Below are 18,511 nucleotides of genomic sequence, written 5' to 3'. Positions count from 1 at the left end.
ACGCTGTCTGCATGAGGAAAATCACCGACTCATGGATCGAACAAATTTGTGGATTCTAAAGTTTATATAATAATGCTTGAAATTTCATGAATTTTGCAAAAGCCCATTTTACATAGGAAACTAAGATATCCAACATAGGCTGGATAAAACAGCCAACTTGGGGGAAGATCCTTTTTGGCTGTGCCTTGACGATCCAATCTGATAGTTCGTTTGTCCTTCTTGGACATTAGGTTAAACTTATTGTCACTAGCAAGTATCACCTGGATGGGGTGAATAAGTGATTCTGTAAATCTTGACAAAAGTGGAAATGAAAAGGTCACAATCTGAACCTGGATTTAGAGTGCAAAGTTCATAATCTAAGCGAACTTCAGAAGTAGTTTTGCTAGTGTGCAATAAACTATGATAATAACCAACAAGAGTTTAGGGTTAAGAGAATTTGCACACGAGACTTATAGGGGGTTAGCTTAAATCAAACCTATGTCTATTCTCCCACATTGATAATATGTTGGCTAGATTTCACTAAATAATAATAAGAGATTACAATAATGGGTAATGACACTCAGTGTATCACCATCTCACTCAATCACTATTTTAATATTTCTCTCGAGATTTATAACTCAATAAAGACAAGTATGTAGAATCAAGAATTCCAAAATTCATTTGGACTTTGGAATTCTTGATTCTGGACTTTATCTTTTACTTTCTTCATGACTCCTTAGGTCTGTTTGGTAACATTCCAAATAGTGTCTAATTATATTATTTTGTTCTCTGAAATAAAAAAAGAAAGAAATCTGTTTGGTAAATTTTTTATTCCCAAGAACATAATTTGTTTCCTCTTCTTCCTCACCATGGCTTGGCATCGCCGGCCATGGAAGGAGAAGATGAAAACAGAAAAGGAAAAAAAAATGAAAAAAGAAAATTTAATAAAATTGTTAAAAGATTAAAAGAAAATGGTTTAGACTAGAAATTTGAAAGGTTTTACCAAAAGCATTTCTATTTTAGAAATAGAAGTTTTAAGGATTTTACCAAGTGTCTTCAAATGCTCAAAAATTATTCATAGAAATAAAACAAAAAAAATCATTTATGAACAAATTTTTTTCTCAGAAACATAATAATTATCAAATGTGCCCTTAGTCTCCTTTTATACTCCTTTACTTCCAATTTAGTTGTTGGACACAGTCTCTAGAGATCATCTTCCAATCCACCTGTTAGACAGATATGTATCAAAAGATTAGGTAGTCGTTAAGTGATAAAATTTGAATCTCCACTATATTCTGATCGCCCATACAACTAGTCTTAAAAAGTAACTTGTCTTGAGATTGATTTGCCAATCATTTAAGATGTTTTGCATTACAAAGTTGGTTTGCAAAACATTGCAAAGCAATTATTTGAGATTGAGTCAATCAAATATTTCTAAGCATGAGCATAAAACTCACAAAATCAAGTCAGGCCAACTTACATAATTGGATAAGTTTCATTTACATAAATGAATTATGTCACTTATTTCATTGGAAAAACAAATTGTATCTTTGAAGATTTTTTTCCCTTTATTCTAAGTTTGATAAGTTTTGCTAAATCCGATTGTTTATGTGAATGTTCAATTAGCTCCTGAACTATATGAAAATATCTAATATTATTATTCCGTTAATTCAAGTTAATGGACAACATCTAACATTTTCATATGATTCAGAAACTAAATTAAATATTTACTAAAAATTCATGAATCACATCGAACAAAATTAAAAGTTTAAAGATGATACCGCATATTAGGCTAAAGTTAAGTGGCTACTTTTGTCATTTTCCCTAATATAAACAACCAACACCATTTGAACTACTTCATTAAATGAAAAATTACATCATTATGGCCTTTTTAAAGAAATTAAGTTCAAAACAAATGTAACAATAGAATTCATTCGAAATACTTCTATTTATCTAATAGTTGGAGTTTAAAATCTATAAAGTTTTTTTTTTCTTTTTGGTGCTGGAGAAACCGCCTCAGCCGATAGCTGAGGCGTAAACACAAGGTGCTACGTAAGCGGAAGGATCCACCACCCTCGGCATCACATTTAAGTCACAAGTAATTCCGAGGTTTTGAACTCCTCACATTCCTCACAAAGATTCACAGCGGAGCCACCATGGCCGGTGGTTAAAAATCTATAAAGTTTGTACGTGACAGATAAATAAAATAATCTCGCTATTGGCCGAATGTAGACGAAGTGACACACGCATCTTGCACAACAAAATCATAGAGACAAAGTGGAGCGATCACAAATTATTTTTATTCGTTACCACAAAAGTTAAAAGCTCAATAATATTCTTCGTGCATAACCAAATATCAAATTTGATAAATTTCTCCACTCGCCCTTTTTTTAATGTTTTGAATCTTTGTATTTGAATAAAATATCTTACAGTCTAAATTTAAAATAGTGCATTTATTTATAATAGAAGCCTTTTTTTGCTTTACTTTTTGTGTAATTCTTTACTAACCGATTTTCTCTATTTATAATTGTCATATTATATTTTAATATTCTATAATTTTAGCTGAATAAAAAGTTGCATTGCTTAACTCAAAATTACATCATTGATGAAGAACATATTTAAAGAAAAATATTTCCAAAATGAATTGCATTGGCTATCCACGACCACGACATATGAAGCATTTTTCTACTCTCTCTCTCTTCCTATAGAACTTTGCCAAGCCAGAAAGGCAACTCTTATGGTGTCTCCTGGTGGGATCTTTATCTTATGAAAAAATTACAAAATTTATGTTAAGGATCTTATTAGCGAATGGCTCAAGGCTATTTATCTAAATTAATAATATTTAAGTGTGCTAAGTTGGTCAATAAAATGTAAACGTGTTCCTCGCCCAAATTCTAGAGAAGTCCCTATAAATAGTATTTGGAGTGTCGAGCCTCTTGAAAGAGGTCCTGACTCCTGACCGAGGATAATTTTCTTCTTCTACAAGTCTTTCTTTTTAAGTGGACGAGACTTTTACGTTTCCATTACAGAAGTTGATTCCAAAGCCATTGTCGGCGCTGCTTTGCTTAGACATGTCTAAAGATTGGGGTGTTTTGGCTTTGAGTTTAAAGTATAACATAATTTTTAAAGTAAAAAAATCGCTGTATTAATTGGCTAATATTGAAATGACGAGCACTTGGATACTAATTTTTTAATTACCTCAAATAAATTTATTTTGTGTTTTATTAGGTGATAAAATATGGACAGTACATTTAGTGATGTTAAATTTTATCAGTATGGAAAAAATACTTGACGAATGAGATATATTCTTCTTCTTTTGAATGAGATATATTCTTCTTTTTTTTGAAAAAAAAAAAAAATGTATTTAATTATCTAAATAATTAGATAAAAGGATTTGCCAAAATTTTCTTGAAAGCAGAATAAGAAAATGGCAAGGACTGAATTTTGTTTTTTTTTTTGGTCGGAAAGGACTAAAGTTGACGGGTGACAGTTTTGATTAGGACATGGAGCCTTTTGCCACTCTCTCTCTCTCCCCCTCGTCGTCGCTACCGCGCACCGAGTCACCGCCACCGCTTGCTGCCGCTGCCGTCCGTCCTCCTCCTCCTCCTCTCTCGGCGGCGCTCGCTCATCGAGTCCCGTGTCGAGCTTAGTGCGAAGGGACCAAGGCAACGGACATCTCGTCGCCGATGGAGTTACCGATTCCCGGGGGCCGTGATCAGGTGTTCTACAGTTTCTGAATAAAGTCGCTGCTGCTTTTCACACTGTTTCCTGTGCTAGTTATGCGATCTGGGGTTTGTTTGGTTCCATTTGTGCTCGTTTTTACGTTTATATTTTCCATTGTCGTCGTCGTCGTCGTCGGTGTTGTTGAGCTGACGTTCTATTATTGAAAGAGTATAGGCGATCCGGAGACTTTTGTAGAGTGAACTGCAACAAGAGAGGTTTGCCTCTAGTTTGTTGAAGCAGGTTTTTGAAAGAAAGATATGTCGAGGCCTTTCGATAGTGGGACTTCTGCGACGACCCACCTGAAATGGCATGGTCCTATATGGTCCTGACCATATGGCATCGCTCCGGCGTTACTTTGGCTTAAGTGATCTCCTAATGGTGTTTTAATGGTTTCATGCTGGAAAATTCTAAGTCTGGTGCTCAGTGTTACTATAGCTTAAGTGATCGAGTGATAATTATGCTAGTTCCCCCGTATGACAATATATTCTTTCCCCAACAGGAGCCACATCAAATGCACAATCTTTTTTCAGAGCCAAACGATCGTGACCGCCGTGGTCAGAATCCCCAGGTTCCTGCTGCCGTAGTAGAGGATAGGTCCTGGGAGAATATCAGGGAAAACAGGGAGTTTGGTGGCCGATCTGGCTCCACGCAGCAGCAACTGAACCAATTTAATCACTTGGAGGAACTCAGCTCCCAGTTTGCTGGAGCACAGATCCCTTCTAATCAGGTGTCATTCATTTCTGGCTAGACTGACATATCTTTTTCACACATAAATGTTAACTCGCCTTCTTGAAGAGTATTTTAGTTGTTCTTATCTTATAGCCAGAGAAGTTGTGGTTCACGAAAGTTATTGTTTCTTGGCCACAGTGATATGTTGCATACATTTTCTAGTCACCTTTTAGTAATTATGATGGAGTTTCTAATGATTCCTTGTTGATTGTCAGGGTTTGTCAGAAGAAATATTGTTTTAATATTCAGTTGATAATATTGGTCAAATCTTATGAAGATAGTGGGATCAAGCTTGCATCTTTTCTCCATGCGTACATGCATATGTGCAAGTTCTGTGTTTCCCTTTTTCCCCACTTTTCATCCTTGGGTTTGGGGAGCGTTTTTGAAGCCTGGAGTGTTGTGTAGTATACTGCATATTGCAGAACAAATGTTGCACTTTCTAAGATCAGAATATGCCTTTGTTAAATGCACCGATGAATACTTCACCTGTCTATTAAAATGTGTTTCTGGCTATGTAATGTCTCATTTGGCTTCATTTATTTTGATTGGTTGATCAGGGAGAACCAGTTGCTGCTCTTGTTAAGGCCGAAGTGCCTTGGTCAGCTAGAAGGGGTAATCTGTCGGAAAAAGACCGTGTGCTGAGGACTGTAAATGGGTAATTCCGGTTTTACAAATTTGTTCTTTTTAGTATGTTTGATATATGCATGGTACAGCTTTATTTTTACTGAAGTGTCAATTTTGGTTGCTGAAGTTTGGTGCGGTTACCTTCTCAGCGTGCTTTAAACTCCTGAACCTTGGGGATTCTAGAAAGCTGAAAATATTGAATATACTTATGGATGGTTGATATTGTAGTCTGGACATTTTACTTGCAGAGTTTTGAGTTGCATTATCAAACTCTTGAGTGATTTGGTCATAGGTTTTTTTTTATCATGACTGACAACTCAGCATTATCTTTTTGCAACTCATCTGCATTTCATGATATTTAGAATGAGCATCACATTTTTGTGTTTTTAATTCATAAGCATGCGATTTCATACCTTGGCTTCTCATATTTTTGCTTCTTTAACATAATGTTTAAGTCCTTTGTGCCCATCTATCAGTACAGGTACTCCAAAATAATATCAATGAGAATTACTGTTCTTTTTCGTGAACTTCCTATGCCCAGTTGCTTTACATATGATTGATTAATCTTGATATTCTCTTTTGAGCATCATTGTTACGAAGTTTCCTTGTGCATAATTTTTTTTTCTTTTCTAGTGTGAGATTTTCTATGCATCAACCTCATTTTTTCAGGCTTGTGGTGGTGTTGACAATTAATTTTGATTCATATGCAATATGTTATTAGCGGAGATCAGATTGGGGTTCCAGTTTGTTATCTTCCCTTACCATGTTCTATCTTGCCATGCTTGAGTATGTGATCTGACTAATCCATGCATCAACTTTTTACTTATGTTTCTTGACATGCCACCTTACGAGGTCCTGTTTTGCATTCCTAATAGAGATTAGTTGATGCAATTGAATTGGTTATGTTAGACTTGTATTCAGTCAGGATTGACTCTTAGAATGGATAGTACTTTATTTTCAGAATTCTGAACAAGCTGACTCCCACGAAGTTTGATGTGCTCGAGGGTCAGCTCATTGGCTCTGGAATAGCCACAGCGGATGTTTTGGAGGTTGCTGCATTTTCTTTTCTCCATTTCGTGTTTGTATTTCTATTTATTTTGACAGCTTAAATTTTCTCCCAATACAGGGAATAGTACAGCTTATATATGAAAAAGCAGTGCTGGAGCCCACATTTTGCCCCTTGTATGCTCGTCTGTGCTCTGATCTCCATATAAAGCTGCCCCAATTTACGTATATCTCTTTCAGGCAAGTACTTCTAAACAAATGCCAGGAGGCATTTGAAGGTGCTGAAATCTAAGGGAAGAGGCAAGACAACTGACTGCCCCTGAGCAAGAGCTTGAGCAAAGAGAAAAGGAGAGGATGGTCAAACTTCGAACGTTGGGAAACATCAGATTCATTGGGGAGCTTCTGAAGCAGAGGATGGTCCCTGAAAAGATCGTGCACCACATCATTCAGGTTTCGATAAATCGCATTACTTGTCCAGTTCTCCTTTTAATTTTTATAATTGAATTGAGGTTACTCATGGTCCGCTCAATGAGCCAGGAGCTTCTAGGACCTGATAATAAGACATGTCCTGCCGAGGACAATGTTGAGGCTATTTGCCAGTTTTTAAACACCATTGGAAAGCAGCTTGACGAGGGCCCAAAATCACGGCGTATAAATGATTTATATTTCAACCGGTTGAAAGAATTGACAACCAACGCTCAGCTGGCTCCATGGTTGAGGTTCATGGTTGAAGATGTTCTTGATTTGCGTGCGAATAACTGGATTCCTAGGCAGGAAGAGGTGACATTTTGGATGTTCTTGATTTTGCATTTCATTTTTCTCCTTTGGCTTCTAGATTTCCTTCTTATTACCAACTCCATCACTCCTTCCTTCAGGGAGTTAGGCCTGGGAAGCTCACTTTGAGGTGCTCCAATATTGACTCTGATGTTTATGTATTCATTTGACAGGTAGCAAATACTATTTGATGAAATCCATTCGGAAGCGGAAAAACTGGGAATGATGGCGGGAGGCTCTCTGGTCCGGCAAGTTCTATGGTCCTGTAAGTGTTTCTAAGGGACTGATCCTGCATTCAACTTGCACAGTTGGATAAAAGGAGAAAAGGCGGTGGCAGTCGGACTAGTTTGCAAAAGGGAAATCGGTTATCTATAAAATTGGTGTTGTATAGTAACATTACATATGGATGTTTAAGGAATGTTACCGGCAAGGTGACCAAACTTGTGTGTGATTGACGAAACTGCGACGAGCAAGAAAAACTATCAATTCATAGGTTGAACAAATATACTAAATCTGGAGGATAGCATTTTACATCATATGAGTCCTATTGTCTTATACTTAAGTGGAGAAATTAGTAAGAAAATTCTAAATTTATTACACTTATGTCAATTTAGTCCTTAAATCTTTGAATTTGGCTAATTTAATTTTACACCTTTTGACAATTTACCAATGTGCTCCAACTGGCTAATTTTGGTCAGAAACAACTAATATGGAGTCAACCATTTATATGCTGATATGGATAATTTTTGGAATTTTTTTTTCAAAGGTGAAAATCAAAACCAGAGAAGCAAAATTTTGGTATCATTAAACATAATATGGCCGTCGGCAATGATCTTGAGGTCTGAATAAAAGGTCATTGAACCCAAGAGTTCTGCAATAAGACATGATGAGATAACGATCATTGACAAGGCCGATCATTTACAAAGCTCATTTTTTGGTCCACACCTGAGAGATCCCTCATGGTCACTCACCCTTCTCTTTCATAAGGTGGAAGCCAATTCCACATAAGCCAGGATGCTGTAATTCACCACTACATGATTGCTGCATCGGCAAAAAGCTTGACTGTAAAAGGTCATTATCTAAACGTTTGCCGGCTATACATTGCAAAGAATAGCTGATTAATATCGATATACAGGGAGAATTGATTAAACTATACCAATATGCCATAGAACGGATTGGGGGTGTCCTTGAGCTTTCAGCGCAGTCTCTGAACAGCCATTTCCCGGAGAATGCCACCATGCATATTCATGGTTCGGAAATTGATTCCTCATTTAAATCGACTTCTCTGCAGTGGATGTTAAAGAGGCCAAAAGCCATCTGAGTGACAACAAAAGTTCATCCTAAACCCATCTGCTTCATCCACAGGGACCATCTAACAGCCTCCAAAAACTTGTCATTCTTCCGTAGTGCATTGATCAAATTTATGTAGGTGACCTTGTCAGGCTCTATCGCTTTCTCCCTCATTTCCTTTATCAAGGCCACAGCTTCCTCAACCATTCCTGCAATTCCATATGCCTTTATCAGTGTGTTATAGCTGCACAAGTCAGGTCCTAGACGACAATCTTTAAGTTCTTTCAATATGTCAGCAACTTCATCAATCCATCCGCGCTCTCCGTAAATGTTCATCATGATATTGTATGTGTAGCAATCAGGAGAACGAGCTGAATCCTTCAGTCTCTGCAAGACTTTTCTAAAACTCTCCATTTGGCCTTCTTTCCCATAAGCATCCAGCATGCAATTGTACACTTCGAGAGAAACTGAAAAGCCATCAAACTGCATTTCTTGAATAGCTGATGACATGTTTGTGAAGTCCCTGTTTTGCCCATACAATGCTATGATGGTGTTGTACGTAATAGTATCAGCCAGCCCTTGCTTTCTAGCCATCAAAAACAACTTCCTCATCTTTTTGAAAAGCTTAGCTTTTCCATAAACATCAAGCATGACATTGAAGGTAATTGTATTAGGAGAAAATCCACACTGAAGCATCTCCTCAAAAACCCGGGAGAGCTCATCAACAGGCAGAGCACGAGAACAACAGTTTATAACACAATTATACATTTCCTGATCCCAACTGATGCCGCTCCTCAAAAATTTATAGTAGAGCTTTTCTAATTTTTCCTGCATACCACAGCGCTGGTAAATGCGGAACATGTCTCGAAACAGAAAAACATCAGGCATGAGATTTTTCTGTTTCTCCATCATCTCAAGAACAGCAAAGCCTCTTTTAGGGATCCAGCTTTAACATACATTCTCACAACAATGCTGAAAGCAATCGCATCTAACCGAACTCCAGAAGATTTTAGCTTCATATACAGTTCCTCAGCTTCTGTAAATTGGCCTGAGCAACTGTACGTATCAATCATCGTGCATAAGATATGCATGTTCTCTCTGCATTCAGTTTTAGGCATACTCGTGTATATTTTGATTGCATTTTCAAAATGGCCCAACTCTTTACACGAGCAGATCAAGAGATGGTACAGATATTCTTCAAAAGCTGCATCTGTCCACCGTTTATCCTGCATCACCTTTATGGCACTGTCCACCAATCCATTTTTCACATAAGCCATGACCAAAGTGGAGCATGAGGTCTGGTTGACCAAAACATGTTGATAAAAGGAATCTTTTACAAGGAGAGGCACTTTATCAATTCTTCCAGCCCTTTCATATGCTTGCAAAAGAATACCCAAGATTGACGAATATTGGCAACCCATCTCTGCCATATCATTTAGAGTTTTGGTGGCACCATCTTCATCCCCATATTTTGCCTGCAAATTTATCAGTGTGTACAAATTGGATGAATTAGGCTTCAGCCCTAACCTCTTGAGTTCTTTGCAGTACCAGGCTCCCTCTTGATAATTGTTTGCTCGCCCCCATCCTTCAATCATGGACCTATAAGTTGTCTCATCAGGCGCTATTCCAATATCCTGTAGCCTCTGAAAAATTCTTTGTGCAGCATCCATATTGGACACTTTTCCATATCCAGTTATCAAAGTGTTGTAGGCAACGATATTCGGTGGCAATCCGGCTTCTTGCATGGAAACCAATGTCTTCTCAGCTTCCTCTAGCTTACCTTGCTGGCAATATGCATTAAGTATTGCCAACCAATTTTCCACCTTCAGAATCACATCGTCATCTCTCAATAAGTCAATTATTTCCTCAGCTTTCTCATACAACCTCAAACGTGTATAGATCGTGATCATTGCAGCATATGCTGATTGACATTTGATTCCACAATCTCTCATCTGGCTAAATGCAAATTCCGCCTCCTCAACCTTCCAACCCTTCTGGTAAAGACTCATGAGCATTCCAAATGTTGCAATGTTAGGCTGAACTCCATATCCCAACATCATCCTGAACCACTTCCCCCCCATTTCAACTCTCCCCGCTTTGTAACACGCAAAAATTAAAGTGTTAAAGACCTGATAATTTAAGCCACACTCAGGATCTACACTCAGCTGGCTAATCAATTTCTCTGCCGCATCCCAATCTTCTCTCCTACCAAACACCCTGAGGACCAAATTATAAGCGCCGATATTTCGTTCCAATTTCCCATTACTTCTCATCCACTCGAAAAACTCTAGAGTCTTGCTATCACTGCATTTCTCGAGCTCTCTCAAGATCCCATTACACTCTTCCACGCTTAAATCAGACGCAATGTCATTCACATCTAATCTACTATAATCCTGCACAAAACCCACATCTTTTTTCCCACCGCCAGACCTCCGGAAACTGGATTTCCACTTCCTATCTCGCCTGTTTCCTATCTTTGGACCGTCAAAGTTCGGATTTTTCTCACATCCAGCAAGTGGGTTTTGCATAAACAATGTCTCGCCGACAGAATTTCCTTCCGGAGGCTCGACGCCATCAATTTCCAACTTGGGAGCAGGACAATGCGACGGTTCAGCATCAACACGAGAGACCTTACAGTGCCTGAACCTACTGAAAGGACTGATTGCTGAGGCTCCACTTACATGTACAGAACCAGCGATGGCTAAAACGGAGGCGGCGGCACGGTCGGATGATGGAACTGGGTTCACGGAGAAACCGACCCTCCTCGAATCCCGAGCGTCGACGGAGACGGACAGCTTCAGCGAGGCCATGGTTCGAGGCAGCCACCGAGACGACCACCTTTGACTCAATTCTCACCCATGGAAACCAAGGACTGCGAAATTCGAGGATGGAGTTGAAGGGTCCGATGAACTTGTCGGAGAAGAAGCAGGAACGAGGTGAAATCCGATGATGAAGGGCGGGTCGTCTTTCAACGGTCCTTGCAGGTTTGCGACCACAGATTGCAACCGCATTTGATCTCAGCCGTTTCTGTTTTCTTCCTCTGAGGAACAGATAAGGAAAATTAGTTGGGTCAAAATGGAGAAAAACTTCAAATTAATACATTTATAATAAATTTACTCATGTTCCTCACATTCCTGATTTTCCTTGTATCTTTTTCTTTGCTAAGAGAGTTCCCTCTAGTTGTTTTACACGAGATTTCACATAAAGCAGTTTTGGGTTATATTTTTGCTCTTCTTCTTCTTTGGCCGCCGCCAGCCATGATGACAACCGGCGATCGGCTACAGGCAAGCCTCGAGCTCACTTGACTCACCGATGCTGGTGAGCTCAAGGCTCACTAGATCGGCAAGGCTCGAGGCTAGCCAGATTGGCGAGGCTCGAGCCTCGCCGAACGCCCGCAAAGGCTTGAGCCTCGCCGAACGTTTGTGAGGCCTCGCTCACTAGATCGACGAGGCTCGAGCTCGCCCCCTCGCCGGATCCGGCAAGGCTCGAGGCTAGCCTGGCTGGTCGCCAGCCATCGCCATGCCGGCCACTAAAAGGAGGAAGAAGAAAGAAAAAAAAAAAAAGAAAGAAAAAAGGAAAAAGAAAAGAAAATTAAAATTAAAAATAATTATAATTTCAATTTTTATAAATAAAAAAAAATCCGTGTAAAGTTAAAGAGGGAAGAGAGAGGTTGTGAGATTTTAGTTGAAAATGGATACTAAATCCAACCCATTTACGACCCATTTAAGACTCACCTATATTAAGTATTTAATTGTTAAACCCATTTAACTAGTTTCTTCAAAAAATAAATGACCCATTTTGCCACCTCTACCTTAAAGGGAGAGATTGAAAAATTAATTGAGTATATCTATAACAAATTTATCATATGTTAGTTTTCATGAAATTTTATTATTAAATTGCCGAATTAGATGACATGTGGCAATCGATGAGTGTACTAATTTAGGGTGTTAGCCTTTGTTTGTCATAGGTATAACCAATTTGTGTTTTTCGTGATATTAATAAAATTTAATGAAAACTAATGGAAGGTAAATTCGTCACAAATGTATCATTTTTAAGTTTTTGATAGTAAAAAAATTAGTTTATAATAAATTTGTCACATGTGGTCGGGATTTTTGTGATATTAACTCAAATTAGTTTCCCCATCTTTTATGGGTATACCTAAGGAACAATGATGTCATTAATCAAAAGGAAAAATAAAAACTATTGACATATTTGTGACAAATTTATCAAAAATTAATTTTTTAATCATGAAAAACCTCAAAATTATACTCTTATTTCCCCATTTGATAATAAAAAAAATCCGGAACTAGTAAAATTTACTCAAAATTAATTTTTTAATTGCCAAAAACCTCAAATTGGTACATTTTGTGACAAATATACTATCCGTAAAATTGGATTAATATCACAAAAAATCGCAAAACTAGTACAACTATAACAACGGAGAGTAAAATCCCAAATCGATACATGAGTCCATTATCACGTGTTATTCAACTTAACAATTTGACGATAAAATTTAATGGAAATTAATATAGGTTAATTTATTACAAATGTACCGATTTATGGTAAATTTATCAAAAACGTATCAGTTTGAGGTTTTTGGTGATTAAAAAATTAGTTTGGAGTAAATTTATCACAAATATACCAGTTTGGAATTTTTCGTGATATTAACCATTAATCAGAATCCTCATTAACTAATAAGAACGTTCTTCCTAGTTTAAACTCAAATCAACAAATTTGGTTAATATCGGTGGTTAAGAAATTATACAAACAGCATATTTTCATTCATTGACGATCGATATTGTTACTTATGTAAAACACACCATCTGGTGAGATATGTTACTAGTTTTGATCATCCTCCTTCTCATATGTGCGTAGCATCGAATCATTGGGTGGGCCTTTTCCACTTACGCAGGCTGCCGATCCGAAGCACCATGCTGAGTTTGCCTCGACTTTATCTTTAGGGCTCCACGCGGAGTAGATGATATCAATTGTAGATTAATGAGAATAACATGACTCTACCCTGAAATGTTATCGCCAGGACGATTTTGTTGTTCCGTAGGGTAAAAATCCAAACCCTGTTTGGTGTTAGTTAACGTGAAAAGCGTCGATAACTATCAAAATATGTCGGTGATAAAATTATGATTGACAACCTATTTAGTCTATAATGAGTTGGTAAATTATGATACTTTTACCAAAGTAACAACAATCAATGGATTGTTCTTATTCAACAACCATTTCGGTAATTTATTAATATTTAATCACATAGCTTAACTCGTAAAAAAATTATCAACTCCTACTTGACTCATTTTATCAATATTTATTTGATTGTTGGAAATTATTGACTGTTCCAATAATATACTATTATTGCTGCGGAAACAATTGATTGAACAATAATATAACTAGAATTAGAAAATAAATCAAACACTAGATTTATATGGTTTGGTTGGAGTGACCTATATCCATGGAGGAGGAGCACATAATTCCACTCTAGATCAAGCAATATAACACTTTTCCAGCCTTTTATTATACCAATAGTGTTTTACCCCATAATTCCTCACGAAATAATCTACAAATCTTAATACAACATTTATTAACTTCAACACTCTTCAATTGCTTCAAGGTGTGATTCATGAAAGAAGCAGCCTCTTTGATGTTAATCATGGTAAAAACACTTCTTATATATAGACAAGAGTTGGATCCAAAATAGAAAACATATTCAAACAAGGTTACCACTCATGCATACCTCTTCAAATTAGGAAAGTTTCCTTTTCAAGGGTAAGCACGAGATATATTTCTAACAATTTCTACATTGACCCGAGCTTTGAGCTAAGTCACATTCGCTTTGTCGAAATCTAGATTTTGCTGCTACTCTCCCACAATCCCTCATGAGCTCAATCGTCACATACATTTTTCAAGTCCAAGCCTTGCTTGAACTTCGCCATAACCGTGGATCACACCAAAATGCCAACTTTATAAATACCTTTAACTACTCCATAAAGATTTTCCGATACAACCTCTTTTGTCACATATAAAATAAAACCATTGTTGCATCTATATATATCAAGAAATCAAACATGCACCTTATCAAATTCAACAGCCACAACAACTATTGCCTTACAGGCTTGGCCTTATTACAAGTGCTATTTATATCGATTACCGTATTAGTATCCATTACCTCAAGAGTTTCTTACTGTAACTTTGCTTCAAGCTAAACATCATCCATATCTATATAAACGCTGCTATAATTACTCTTACTTGAAGTATTAGAGACTCGTCATATATAACTTCTCTGTTGACAAGGAATTAATTTAATTTCGAGCACTACAATTGATAGCCCCACTTAGCACTTTCTTGCCCATAGATCGAGATTCCAGTCATTTACTCAAATATAACACGACTGAGTAAATATTTTGAGAACAAAATAATTAGCATTATTACTTGACCATACTTCTCCGAGAGTCAGACACCCAATTGTAGTTGATGGAAATCTATTCACCAGGTGGCTAGCCATTCTAAACATTATCGACAGGAATTTCTTAACGATACTAGCACTAGAGAGCATTTTGTGAGCCTTATCTAGTAATGTTCTATTTATCAATTTCTTGAAGGAATTGGTGACAACTTGCGAACATCTAAGTGAATTGATTCTGCAATCTTTGAGGTCTCTTTGACATTCACTAAATCGTAATTTTTAATGTTTGCCTAAGTCACAACACCTATATAAATTCAGTTTCTCATATATGTAACCACACAATTTGATTCTTTTTACTTAGAACCTTCAAACTTCTCTCGCCAATGTACCCCAAACATATATACCATGAGATGCATCCGATATCTCCATGGAGAAATTCGTCATTGTCTCACGCAAAGCTTATAAAGGCCACTATGCTTCATTCATCATTATCACCAAGGCATCTCAAACAACTTTCAAAACTCCACATTTTGAACAATATTGACACCTAGATGAAGTTAGGGCACTCAAGTAAATTAAATTCTTCTTTTTGAAACGTGGCTTACTCTAGTCAATGTCATTACAACACTATCATGCATTTTGATTCGTATATCACCAACACCCACAACATTGTACTCAACATTGTTCTCCAATTGCACTTTACTACTATCCATATATTAATTAGTAGACCAATTCTTATTCGGTGTAGCATGAATCAAACAACTAGAATCCATAATACATCCATTAATTGATGAATTATTAGTGATATACAACACATAATCAATATCATTTGAAGTATTATTAATCATTGCGGCAATATCATTAATAGACTCAACTCTAATTCCCTAACCTTTTGTCGTTCTTCAACTTAAAGTTTATCTCAATTGAACTCAACTGATTATCGACCACATTGACTTCATTGATATGCTCAATAAGTGATGTACCTTCATCCATTTTTAAGTTCAACACATGTCTCATTAAATAGACTTTTTTGTTTGTAGAGATTTCATCAACCAATGGTCTTTTTATCTCGATGTTAAACATAAATTTGCGAGCCAACATTAGTTGAATAACACCAACGCTTGTCTATCTAGCAATTCAGAGTTAGCTTGCTTCATCAACTCCGGCTTCTTCCTAGTTAGGGGTATGTGAAAATTCCTTTGGTACAGATAATTCTCAATATGCATATTCCATAATTGAAAATCCTTTCTATTAAATTGGTCGATTCTCACTTTTTCTTCTTCTATCAATATTGATTCGCTTCAACTTAGTTAAGCTTGACTCTCATTGTAGAAATGAACGATTGAACAATAAAATAAACATAACAAGAAAGTAAATCGAACACTAGATTTATGTGATTTGGTCAATGTGATACAATTTATAGAGATGGTCGGTAATATAAAACAATCGAATAACTTATGGCACTTCCGCAAGCCTTTCGGTAACTTAGTAACACGTTAGAGATTGGATAATTACGGGTGCATTGCTACGACTGATGGTAAATGACTAACACGTTGCCGGCTAAATACGTGCGGGGCTTTCGAGGAATTACCAGCGAGGAATAGTGTTCCATATCTTCACGCAAGGAAAGCTAGGAATTTGCTTTAAAGCTCTTACCAGGATTTCTGGCCGGTCGGTTTACTCAGGAGGGACCCCGTGGGCGGCTGTTAAGTGATGAAAATGATCCTGCAGTTTTCAAATTTGAAAGCAATCACTAATCCTACTTATTTTAACTTTCGGCTTCTAGAGTGGAGAATGTGACAAAGGGTCTTTAGCACGATCCACAGAACTGGTGTCTGGAAGCCTTGTGTAATTCACTGTCCCTCCAAGCATGATCCAAAATGATCCGCAGATGATCCTGGCTGTGGCAGAATTTCGGCTGCAAAATCTAGCTGGGGAAACATGGTATTTTTGCTTATAATGTTTCGAAAGGATCTATTTGATCCTGGGAGTGAAAAAGCATCTTCTCTGCCCCTTTAAGTATCTATATAATCAGACCCAAATTCTGAAGTTGGTGAAGCTAAGATCTTGTGAATACATTGTGCCTTAAAATTCATGTTACTGCATATGGCCTGCTGTAGCATAATGGTTCTGAAAGCTACTGTTTAAATTGAACTGATGCTTCGCAGAACATCAGCAGATCACGATGTCAAGAATGAACTTTTCCAATTCGGGCCGAAGAATTTGGAAGTTGTACTGACCGAGAACTTCACAAAGTATTCTCCAAGACCCGTGGGTAGGCATGTTGATCGAATTCTATTGAAGAACATACTTTCAATTCAAGATTCATCAATATGCCCACCCACAGGTTTGATTACAAAGAAACTTCAAAAAGTATATCCGGTGCTTTCACCGTGAATTATCCCTTATTAGCTGTAATTAGCTTCTGATGTGTCGTTGTATATGAATTATTTGGATGGAGCAAGTAATAGCAACCTCTGAAAATCGTGATGCGTGCTTAATCATTTCAAATTGGAAAAGATGGAAGAAGGCTTCCAGATGATTTCACCTTTTAGAATGGCTTTTCGACGCAAATTAGCATGCTTCCTGATGGTTGAGGTGATCATATTGAAGCACTTAACCTGGACTTTTCAGCAATTGGACGATTTGCAGATATCTCCACTTGCTACTTATAATAGAAAATGTCTCATTAGTGGTAGACTAAAATAGGGATTGAGTGCAATTACAGTTGTGGAGGTTATACTAATGTCTCATTAGTAATATACTTGTATAGTAAGTTTGGGTCCTAGACAAACAATTGTAACTATTTATGTAAAATCAACATTGGCATGCGACATGACACGATATGACATGCCGACATTTAATTTCTTTAAAAGTAGAGAATTCCGATAAGTTAGGAAACGTTATATATTAACTGTATATTTTTATATATAAATGATTCACACATAAATGAGAGAAAAATAAATGGCTTTTTTGGTGAGAGAGAGAGAGAGAGGGAGAGGAGGAAGGGGAGGACGATGGAGTGGCGTAATCGGCACAATAAATGAGTTAAAAATTAATATGCCTAGGAGAGGAAAATCCAAATCTGGAATTTTAAAAATCCTAGAAGATACTGAGAAAGGAAACAAAGAACGACGGGTGAAGATAAAGGTGGAATGAAAGAAGAGAGAGAAAGTACATATCATAACCGGCCACGAAAGACCTCATAACAACGCATCTCCAACAAAAAAAAAAAAAAGAGAGGAGGTTCTTGAGGGCGTTTTGGGCATTAAAATAGTTAGAAAAATCCCACATATAGTACTTGTCGTCGTCGTGTTGACACCGCTTTGTACGGTTGCAACTTTGCTTCATCAACTTCAGCTTCTTCCAAGATAGGATTATGTGCAAATTCTTCTAGTATAGATATTTTCAATTTGCATCTTTCATAATTCAAATCCTTCCTATCAAATATGTCAATTCTCAGTTTTTGTTCTTCAATTGACATCAATTTACTTCAATTCAACTTAGCATGGCTCTAGTTGTGGAAACAAGCGACTAAGCAATAAAATAAATACAACAAGAAAGTAAATCAACAAAAATTTGTGTGATTTGGTCAATGTGACTTACATCCACCGGGAGAACCAATATAGAATTCATCCATAGATCCAGTGTTACAAAGAAGATTATAACCACACTCGAGTTACTATAAAACTTTCAATGTTTCCCGGTCTCAAATTACACTAATAACTCCTGCGGTGTTTAGCATCATAATTTCTCACAAAATAATTCACAAATTTTATCACAAGATTTAATTGCTCGAACACATGCCTAAATATAATTCATAAGAAGATGTATGACCGTAGGATGTAAATCACGAAATATTCAATCCAAAACCAATATGTCGCTTGATCACCTCCTGCTTCCGAACAATGAAGACCTATATCCACCGCCAGAAAGAAGTCCAAACTTGGAGTTGGTCAAAGCAAAGCGACCGAA

The 18,511-nt window shown here is 37.1% G+C and overlaps 2 protein-coding genes across 2 annotated transcripts; one reads left to right on the top strand and one right to left on the bottom strand.

Moving 5' to 3' along the window:
- The first annotated feature begins 3,477 nt into the window (after positions 1–3,477).
- LOC104436020 (eukaryotic translation initiation factor) lies at positions 3,478–7,370 on the top strand. Its single transcript, XM_039301871.1, is given in 8 exon segments — positions 3,478–3,698; positions 4,202–4,429; positions 4,989–5,086; positions 6,017–6,104; positions 6,182–6,344; positions 6,347–6,510; positions 6,598–6,840; positions 7,008–7,370. Coding segments are annotated over 8 exon segments (1,035 nt in total). The 5' UTR covers positions 3,478–3,665; the 3' UTR covers positions 7,026–7,370.
- Positions 7,371–7,620: 250 nt separating this feature from the next.
- On the bottom strand, positions 7,621–11,146 carry LOC104436019 (pentatricopeptide repeat-containing protein At4g30825, chloroplastic). Its single transcript, XM_010048755.3, is given in 3 exon segments — positions 7,621–7,875; positions 7,991–9,050; positions 9,053–11,146. Coding segments are annotated over 2 exon segments (2,763 nt in total). The 5' UTR covers positions 10,935–11,146; the 3' UTR covers positions 7,621–7,875; positions 7,991–8,169.
- Positions 11,147–18,511: the final 7,365 nt, after the last annotated feature.

Source organism: Eucalyptus grandis, chromosome 1 (assembly GCF_016545825.1).
Source record: "Eucalyptus grandis isolate ANBG69807.140 chromosome 1, ASM1654582v1, whole genome shotgun sequence".
NCBI lineage: Eukaryota > Viridiplantae > Streptophyta > Magnoliopsida > Myrtales > Myrtaceae > Eucalyptus > Eucalyptus grandis.
The sequence above is the reverse complement of the archived record's forward strand: the minus strand, read 5'-3'. Positions and strand labels throughout refer to the sequence as shown.